Source organism: Grampus griseus (genome assembly GCF_964374135.1).
Source record: "Grampus griseus genome assembly, chromosome: 13".
Lineage (NCBI taxonomy): Eukaryota > Metazoa > Chordata > Mammalia > Artiodactyla > Delphinidae > Grampus > Grampus griseus.
In genome coordinates this window covers 18,382,529-18,393,186 of record NC_139007.1, presented here as the reverse complement: position 1 = coordinate 18,393,186, position 10,658 = coordinate 18,382,529, and the positions used below count along the sequence as shown (strand labels likewise).

At 40.5% G+C, this 10,658-nt stretch overlaps 1 protein-coding gene across 1 annotated transcript in view; it reads left to right on the top strand.

Annotated features, from left to right (window-relative positions):
• The first annotated feature begins 8,247 nt into the window (after nt 1-8,247).
• Nucleotides 8,248-10,658, top strand: part of CEP162 (centrosomal protein 162) — a 91,459-nt gene continuing 89,048 nt past the window's right edge. The window contains exons 1-2 of the mRNA XM_082668790.1: nt 8,248-8,318; nt 9,387-9,502. Coding sequence (XP_082524916.1) covers nt 9,446-9,502 — 57 coding nt within the window. The 5' untranslated portion in view covers nt 8,248-8,318; nt 9,387-9,445. The remainder of the gene's footprint in view (nt 8,319-9,386; nt 9,503-10,658) is intronic.

Genomic DNA, 10,658 nt, shown 5'->3' with positions numbered 1-10,658 from the left:
CTCTTTATATATATTCTTTCTTTCACAGAAACCTCGTGAGATTTATATGGTGACCAGAAAGTGGTACGTGTGCTTTGGTTTTCTGGACAAAGGAGTTCTTCAAAGAAGGACTTCGAGAAAAAAATCAAAAATTTCCCCCATTTCATATCAAATATTGTTATATTTTTCCTCTTAAGATTGATTATATAACCCAAACAAACAAGAAACATAGTAAAATATTTTTCAACTAACAGAACACATCAGTATTCACACAAGTAGCAGAATCTATTTTCATGTTAAAATTGATGGATGCTAAATTTAATAATGAAGCAGGTGTGAGCATCAAAAAAAATCTAAAAACAAAAAAATTTTTTAAACCCAAAGAATGACTTTAAAATAATTATTATTACCAAGAAAGGAGTGTGAGTTAAAATAATAAAATCTGCAGTGAATATTTCTGAAGCTCCAGGTTCTAATCGGCCTCCCCCGGCCACCACACACAGATGGTCATCGTATGTAAAGATGATTTCAGATATAAGCAGCATGGAGGCTTCCAGAATTTGAGAGCCACTGGAAGATCAGAGATGAAACCCAGTAAGATAGAACTGACTCAAAAAAGAGGACAAAAATGAGGGGAGGAACAATTGTATGGACACTAGTTAAGACTAAAGTTTGGTTGTTTAAACAAATAATTCACAAAAATGAATTCCTCTGTTAGTCACAGACTTGTAGTTTTATTACTTTTAAGGCTTTTTGATGGTTCTGATGCCTCTGGGGCTCCAAGAGACAAATGAAAAATGTCTTTTTATACACTAGATTGGAAAAATGGAACAAATAATAATGGTGATAATCATAGGTATCAAATCATCGTTGACCGCATACACCGTACGATGTGCTTCATGCAAAACAACGTGACAGTTAACGTGCATTGAGCATTATGACGTACAATCACTGATGAAAATTTTTATATGTTTTAACTCATTTATTCCTCACAATGCTATGGTGTAGATTCTATTGTTGTATTTGTTGGATGAATGAGGAATTTGGGATGGATGGTGTCATGCTTTAATCTAAATTTCTTGTGTAAGTCAAATACAATTTCTCTCAACCAGGATTTTGATTGTCCAATGTCAACTCATGTGCCACAGTAGTTTTTAGTCCCCATTTTTTAATAGTGGTAAAATACACATGAAATTTACCATCTTAACCATTTGAAGTGTACAGTTCAGTAGTAAGTACATGAATATTGTTGTACAACCTTCAGAACCCTTCAAATCTTGCAAAACTGAAATCCCATACCCATGAAATAATCCACAGACCCACCATTTTACATTCTGTCTGTATGAACTTGTCTACTCTAGATATTTCATAGAAATGGATTCACACAGTATTTGTCTTTTTGTGATTCACTTATTTCATGTGCCACAGAATTTTTGAAAACATATAAAACTATGCCAATGCAAAAATATTAACAATCATTTTACAAGAAGGTTTTTCATTATTATTACTCCCCAAAAAGGGCAATGACAACTGATGACTTGTGTGTTTTATAATGCCAATGAAACTTATTTTAACTTATTGGTTTTTTGCATTTCTAATAGAGCAAGAAAGGTTTTAGGGACTTCCCTGGTGGTCCAGTGGTTAAGACTCCACGCTTCCAATGCAAGGGGCACAGGTTCAATCCCTGGTCGGGGAACTAAGATACCACAGGCTGTTCAGCGCCACCAAAAAAAAAAAAAAAGATCCATCCACCTCACTACAAATAACTCAATTTCGTTTCTTTTTATGGCTGAGTAATATTCCATTGTATATATGTGCCACATCTTTTTTATCCATTCATCTGTCCATCACACTTAGGTTGCTTCCATGTCCTGGCTATTGTAAATAGAGCTGCAATGAACATTGTGGTACATGATTCTTTTTGAATTATGGTTTTCTCAGGGTATAGAGTTTGTCATACAGAGTGAAGTAAGTCAGAAAGAGAAAAACAAATACCGTATGCTAACACATATATATGGAATCTAAAAAACAAACAAAAAAATGATCATGAAGAACCTAGGGGCAAGATGGGAATAAAGACGCAGACCTACTAGAGAATGGACTTGAGGACATGGGGAGGGGGAAGGGTAAGACGGGACAAAGTGAGAGAGTGGCATGGACATGTATACACTACCAAATGTAAAATAGATAGCTAGTGGGAAGCAGCCGCATAGCACAGGGAGATCAGCTCGGTGCTTTGTGACCACCTAGAGGGGTGGGATAGGGAGGGTGGGAGGGAGGGAGACACAAGAAGGAAGAGATATGGGGATATATGTATATGTATAACTGATTCACTTTGTTATAAAGCAGAAACTAACACACCATTGTAAAGCAGTTATACTCCAATAAAGATGCTAAAAAAAAACAGACAAACAAACAAAAAGAAACATTTTAAATCAATGTGTGCTACCTATGACAGACAAAACACATATCGATAGTAGATATTTAAAATAAAATTTATTAGCACTAAGATATTTGATACATTTTGCATTGTCAGTTTCTCAGGTGAAAAGTTTGTGAGACACACTTTACTATGCTTTATGAAGTAGATGCTATGTGCACTAAGAAATGTATTCCTTAACACTTCTAAGTTTTAATTTTATTTCCTTTCTTTTTTTAATAAGTGGAATACTTTTTGTCAAGTATAGACCCCACAAACCAGATGAGATTAAAAATTATATATTCCCAAGACAAGTAGTCACCAACATTTTGCATTTAAAATTTTATTCTTAAACTAAAAATTGAGACCACCGAAGGCAAATAGAGCCTCCTGTTTTTGTAACCTAGTGGATAATTTTATTGTTAAAAAATATTTTTCTTCCTTCAGAAACGACATTAAGTAGATTGTGGTTTTTTCTTTGTAAAAAGCCTCCTAAGAATGTTACAGGTCAGATTTCAAACTTAAGTTTTTTTCAACAAAGCTCCAATTTTCTGTTCAACATTGTTCTTTCATGACCTCTGATGGTGAAAATGTAAACTGACATTACAAATACTAACAGAAATAATACCACAAATTCCATTTACCTTTTAGTGAAGATCCTTTCCCTTCTTTTCATATTTATTTACTTTGAGAATGTAATGGTATCAATTATTCAACAATACAGAAAGAGTGTTAGACAATTTCCTACCACTTCAAAGCATAAGAAAACCCTCTTATTCAGTCTATAAATCTCTGAATGTATGTGTGCATAGAAAAAACATTTTAATGATATAAAAACTTACTACTGTGACTACTAGCTCTCAAATGGAAATGGAATAAAGTTTCGATAAAATTGAAACAATTATTTTAATTTACAAAATCATCACTCTTCCTAAATCTCTGTATATATGAATAAGGCAGCATAATTGCATATTAAGACCTGAATTATTTGGACTTATTTATTACTTCAAGTTCATTAATAAGATTACTGTCTAGACCTGAGCTCCTCCCTAAAAAGCTTCTACACAGGTAATTTATCTGGCAATATGACCCCAGAGAGCAGGAATAATGAACAGGGGAATAAAAAGAGGAAAGAAGGAAGAGCTGAAATAAGGATGCATTATCAAAATGATTATGGCCAACCTATGCCGGATTCCACAGGCCTTTTAAGAGGCCGCAATGAAATCCATGAAATAAATAGGAGAAGGGAGAATTCCCTGGAGGTCTAGTGGTTAAGACTCTGCACTTCCACTGTAGGGGGCCCAGGTTCGATCCCTGATTGGGGAACTAATCCTGTAAGTTGAGTGGCACAGCCAAAAAAAAAAAGAAAGAAAAAAAAAGGACAAGGATTTTTCAATGGGCTTCCATCCCCCATGGATTTAGTGGCCCTTGGACTTTGACTACCACATACCCACTTGTAGGTTGCACATGTGTGGCACTTCAGTGGGCATTCCACACCTGCACTTGTTGCCAGAAAATGTCCAGGGAAGGAAGCGGAGGCTCACACCTTGGTCAGAGGTGAGGCACTCCCCAGTTGCACCTGCAGAAAGTCTACGAGAACTGATTGTAGAAACTGACTTCAGTTGAATGCAGGGCCAAGAGAATTTTAAGTGATGAACAAAGTGGTCACTGATGCACTAGAACCTTTGCACTACTCAGATTCATGTTTTCTCTCCATTAACTCCTATCTGTCACTGCAAGGTGCTAGCCAGCCACAACTTGTGCAAGAGGGTTTGTGAACTAGCTACCATCCCTGCTGCCACAGCTGGTCCCAAAGCCTTGTTGATAGTCATCAGCTCTCTTCTCCACCAGCGATTCTAAATTTTTCTCACCCGTGGCCAGCATCTCAGCTGATCTAAGGTTGTTTGCCTGGCAGAGGGATCCAGACCTTCTTCCTCTGGGTTGATTTGCTTTGCCTTCATCAGGGAATAGTTGCTGTAAATGCTGATTCACCATTATCACCTGGCACAAAACACCAGGAGATGCTTCAATCAAGCCGATGGCTATTCCTCCCTGCTTCCATCATAGGGCAGTGACCCAGGCTCTTCGCGTCAATAAGGGTAGGTTAGTCTTGCAAATATGCTAACATATGAATTATCTTTTGCTTAATGATCCAGGAACGAGGAGCCCAAAGAGGTGGTAGTTAAGCTCTGTGGAACTCTTTTACTTTGTCCTCTGGTGGCCCTGGTGAACGGCCATAAGGCCCTTTGTGGAAAGATAGGGAGAATGTTTGTAACTATTCTTATGACATTACAGAGTCCTTCCTCAAGGGCACTCACCCTCCCTTTGAACACTTGGTATCTGGGTCTGTTGAAATTAAATAAATCCAGAAATTGGATGAAGGATCTGGATTTTCCATTGTGATAGCTAATGTCAGTATTCCACTCACTAGATCACTTTGTTATACACACACACACACAATCAAGTAATCACTCAATCAGCTGTCCATTTATCTCATCCCTCAAAACACCATGATTTATTAGCTATTGGCACAAATCCCTGCAGGTCAAGGCACCTGATTGCTACTAAAGACTTCTGCCCATTTCAGTAATTACAACCATCTTGCCTTTGATAGTTTTGTATTGCTACATGGGCTCTGCCATTGAGAAATCTCATAACTGCACTGATACTGGGGAGACTAGTTCCACAACAACATCTCCTGTTAATAACTCTGACCTGTGGAGGACAGACATCACCAAGTTTTTTCACAGATGCTGGCCTCTTCCTCACCAGTGAATTCCTTCTTGCCTTACTGAAGGGAATGTCCTATGAATCCTCCTGGGGAGCAAAGTCAGATGCTAGGTTCTAGATATCACAGATATCTACTCTAACATTCCCATCTCTGTGAGCCTTCTGACATCTTCCTTAGTACTCTGCCAAAGCAATTTTAGCATCTCTACCTCATTTTCCTATTGGCCATTATCACATTCAGGCTTCAAGGAAACATCCCAGCAGCGGACGAGGACCAACGCCAGGTGTTCTCACTAGCATGTTGAACCTCAAGACATGAGTGAGTGTTCCCATGTCAATAAATCCTTATGCAGCCTTATTTTATTCTCCCTACCAGTTCAACACTCTCAAGATTCACTCCTACATGTGTTCCCCTGGTTCCTTTTCGTATATATAACATGGGACCTGCACTTTCTGTAAACTATTTCCTCCCAGAGCAAGGATTATAGTTCTGCGCTCAGAAGATGTCTGAGACCTGACCTGATCACTGGCATGGAGATGGTGAATGGTGGCAGGGCTGGATCCTGAGGAGGACAAGTGTCATCTTGTGAGTTGCCTTCCTCATATGAGGGTCTCTAAGTCTTTGCAGGCTCTTCAGGCAATAGGAGGATGCTCTCTTTTAGCAAAGGGAATAGGACTGCTTCTGCCAGTGAGGAGAGTTCAGGGAAATTGAGAATTCAAGATTCCCAGAATCATTTACCCAAATGTCTCTATTGCTGGTTTCAGGATTTAACTGTTTTCAACCAGGGCCCTAACTCAGGACACCCAAAGAGGCTGTGTCTTCATTCTCCTTTGCACCTATGCTGCAGAAAATGATGATCTCCTCAAATGCTGATAGAGGCCCTTGGCATTTACCATGTGCCTTGAATCGATTTTGGCTGACCTGAGCCAGTCATTTTCCTTATTTCAAAGAATTCAAAGAAATCAATAAAAATCCAACCATCCTTATAATTACCACTGCCACCATACCATTCAAGTATAACAGTAAGTATATGAGTCAACCCTTCACTTTCCACCTGTACCTACAGCCAACGAACCTCATATAAGAATCGTAGAGCTGTGCTCCATTGGTTATCACCACCCCATTTCCCATTAGCAGTGGGATCTTCATTGCCATCTGACTGTTGAGTTACTCAGTTCCTAAATCCCATCCTAATGGTCCATTTTCCAGGACTAATCCTGATCTATCTATCTTTCCTAGTGTTTGCCTGAAAGCAGAACATGAGACAGAGCTCTGCATGAGAGTAATTTACTCAGGAGTGGGTTGCCAAGTAGCAGTAGCCATGAACAAGGAGAATGACGTAGAGAAGAATGGAAAGCCAATACCAGAATGTGCTATCAAGTTGGTCTCTGTTGTGAACAACTGGCTCTGGATCACAGAGGACATCGTGATTAGTCTTATGAAACGAGTATCAACACTGTCCAGGGCCAGTAAGGGGAATCGTTTGTTCATCAGCTCCAGCCCCCACTGATCAAGCTTGGGCCTGTAGAGATTAAATCCCCCACTTCTAAGTTGCAAATGTTGAGTGCTGAATGGTTACCCTCAAGGATCAGAGAAGCCCCACGGATCAGAAAGCAAGCAGTTCACACTGCAAGCTCCAGGCAGGCACACGGACGAGCTACACCTGTGTGTAGCTAGCTAGTGACAGCCTGAATGGCAGTGGTCCCAGTAGCTGTGGCGAGAGTAAAAAACGAGGCCAAGAAGATCTGAGGCTACTACATATGTGTGAATTAGTGGGAAGGAGGCTGAATTTGCAAAAGGCTTCCTAGTAGGGATGGGTGGAGAAAGCTTCCTAGAGGAAATGAGGGCTAAATTGAAACCTAAACCACCTAAAGGATGAGTAGAAGTCAGCAAGGGTTGATAAAGAGGAGACAGGCCATTTTCAGTGAGAAAGAAGCTTCCTCCATCTTCTCAGAGGTTGAGGTGGCTTCTGATGTTTTCCAACCACACCCTACTTCTTCTACAATAGCAGTGGTCATACAGAATTGCAATTGTCCGATCACTTATCTGCCCCACTAGACCAAAGACTGTTAGGGCAGGGATTATGACTGTCTTCGCCCATGGAGCACATATTAGAAACAAAAGTATAAACTTAATTGAATTGTCTTGTAGATTGTAAAGATTAAGTGAAGTAATGCATGCACAGCTCCTAACAACTAAAGTGCTCAGTAAATAGTAGCTTTTAAAAATCTCTATTATTCTTCAAATCTTTATCATAGGGCACAGTTCTGGCATGTACACATTTGTATCGCAATAAACACCTGCTGAAAGAAAAGTTCAGGCCGGACATGATGAGGTCCTTAACTATGTCTGCCAGCAGCAACGCTTTCAACTGCTGTCGCTTTTACATTTTGTAACCTAAATGCTGTCCTCTGAAACTCCAACGTGCGTTGTGTTCTTATTTTTTTAGAGGAAGGAATAGCAAAAATAAAATAAAAATCCAAGAAAGTAATTGTAAGATGCCGCTGTAGAATGGGGGGAAAGGAGGGGTAATGGGAAACCATAGCGATGTTCTGATATGGGTAGGACTTGGGGTGTGTCTGTGTATTTTCAATTTCTTGTCCACTAGATGGTGGAACAGAGTCCCTATCCTGGCAACAGAGTTCTTCATAAAAGGTTACAGGTTCTCTCACAACGCCCACGCAGGGCTTTGCACGTGAAGGAAATCACCCAATAAGTTAATTTTTTTCAAGGCTTCCGCTTGTAAAGCAGAAAGCCGAAACGACACAGGAGGCAACTGTTAGGGAGAGGTGAGAAGGGATGAGAAATGCGGAAAGACAAGGAGCAGGGGAGCTAAACTACATTTCCCAGGAAGCCACGGGCGCACCTGCCACACCCACCACGCCTGTTACGGCGCTCGCGACCCTGTCGTCCATCCACCACCCCAAGAAGCACAGAGAAGGGCACGGAGTCTCCACTGGTGCAGCAGCGGCGGCGGCTCCAACCCGCCAGATCGTCCTGCTGAGCCACGACCACTCCACCCTGCGCTTGTAGAGCCGAAGAGACACTCACCGCTGCCCCTCTGTTCCCGCGAGCCACGTGACCAGCTCGGGTCATGTGACTCCAGAGCCTGGCGGCTGACGTCAGTTACCCTGGCAACTGCTGGGCCCCCTCAGACCGTCTGGGAAAGCGGGGAATTCGGAAGCAAAGGTAGGTGAGGCGTGGATACTTGCTTTCCACTCGGTTCAGCAGGGCCCAGACTGTGCTCAGACCCGCTGCTCAGGGCTTTAGTTTCGGGTCACTCCCTTCCTCCACCCCGGCTCCGCTGCGGGCGCGTCTTTGTCTTCCCGCCGACTCCGGAGCCCGCGCTTCTTGGGGCCTGGGACCCTCTGAGTGGGACCCGCATTTGACCCACAATTTGGGGCCAAGACCTTAACCGCCCACACACTGAACTGAACAGAAATGAAAATGAGGGGGAGGAGATGTTACCGCGCAGGCTGAGCAAAGTATTGACCAGATCTCCACACCTCCCGCCTCCACAAAAGGAAGCTGAGGTCGGAGCTGCCTCATGGAGTTACGGTCCAGAAGCTGACGCAGATCCGAAGTTGGGTTCTTTAGGGAGACTGGGGAGAGTTGAGCATTGCAAGTCACCATTGCGTAGTTTTTGTTGACCTTTCCTCCGTCCAAGAGAAACATAATTTGTTCTAATTTGCTCCATTAACTTTGTTTTAGGTAGATTCTGAGTCTTAAGGTATTAATCCAGAAATTTGTATCTGGAAACGCCCCCATATCAGGAAACAGTCTATTTTTCAAAACTTTTTAATATGGATTGATAAATAACTAGTTGAATGATAAGATGGCACAAACTCTGTCGTGCGCTTTGCAAAAGGGAAACAGTCTTTTGGATTTGCTAGTTTTTACTTTTTAAAAGTTTCCTTGAGAAGCCCTGGTTTATTTAAGGGATGTTAAATAACACACACACACACACACACACACACACACGCTAATATGCATAGATTTAGGAAATATTCTCGAGGCCACTTTTTAACAACTGTATGTTAAGAATGAAAATGTAATTCTCAACTCTAAGTCAAACTGTGAAAGTTGCTTTTTCAAATCAGTTTTATTAATGAATTAAAAATCTCGTGTCCAATTTACTGGTCAGTGATTGTGTGTATATGCTAAATCATAAGAGAAATGTCTGAAGTTCAAGGCTGACGGTTTTTATGATGTGATTTGGATTTCCTTAAAGGATGTTTATTATCTCTTGCCATTTAGTGTTTCCAGTGTTGTAAATACTTTGGAATGTTTACTTTGGGAAGGGAAAATTATTGATAATGGCCCACTATTCCAAAGAAGAGCTGGATGAAGAGTTTGAACAGTTCATGAAAGAGGTAAGTTTATATTTTTAAAAGCTATATTGTAAATAGTCCTACAAGAAACTCATTCTTCTAGGATGCAATCAGCCTATCATCAAGCTCTGTCACCTGTTTCCAAAATATATCTATCATCCCTCTAGTTCTCTCCCTTTTCACTGCAATTTACCTAATCCAGGACACCATCATCTCACTAGGCTACTGCAACAGTTCCCACGTACTGTCCAAGCGTTCCTTCACCACACGGCTGCCAGCGTGGTTTGTGACATAAATCAGACTCTGTTACTCCCAATGGAAAACACTATTGGCCTCCCATCACATACAGAGTAAAATCCAGACTCCTTTCTGTGGCTTACAAAACCCTGGATGATTTTGCTCATGCCCACCTCACTGACTGTACACTGCTCTTCCCCCTTTTCCATTCATGCCTTTTTTCTCCTCCAGACACGCCAAGCTCATTTCACTAATTAGGAGCTTTTACTGTTCCCTCTGCCAATAATGCTGTCTATTCCTCTATCCTTCACCTGGATGGTGAAGATCTCTTTTTAAAATTACTACCTAAGAGAGGTTTTTTTCTGTTGATCCAGTAAAAAAGTAACTACCAAGTTCCTTCTTATACCGTGTACTTAATTTTCCATGTAGCTCATTCTCCATGTAGCTCTTAGAACCATTCATTATTTCACTTGTTTAGCTCTCTTTTCTGCCTCCCTTAAGAATGAATGGTCTTTGACATGACAGCTGTATTTTTTTTTATTTAAATATAGTTCATGTACAATATTATATTAGTTCAAACAGTGATTCAATTTTTATAGATTATACTCCATTTAAAGTTATTATAAAATACTGGCTGTACTCCCTGTGCTGCATGATATATACTTGTAGCTTATTTATTTTATTCATAGTAGTTTGTGCATTTTAATCCCTACTCCTACCCCTATTTTGCCCCTCCTCCTTTCTCTCTTCCCACTGGTACCCACTAGTTTGTTGTCTATATCTGAGTCTGTTTTCTGCTTTGTTATATTCATTTGTTTTATTTTTTTAGATTCCACATATAAGTGATAACATACAGTATTTGTTCTTCTCTGACTTATTTCACTAAGCATAGTACCCTCCAGGTCCATCCATGCTGTTTCAAATGACAAAATTTCATTCTTTTTATGGTTAAGTAACATTC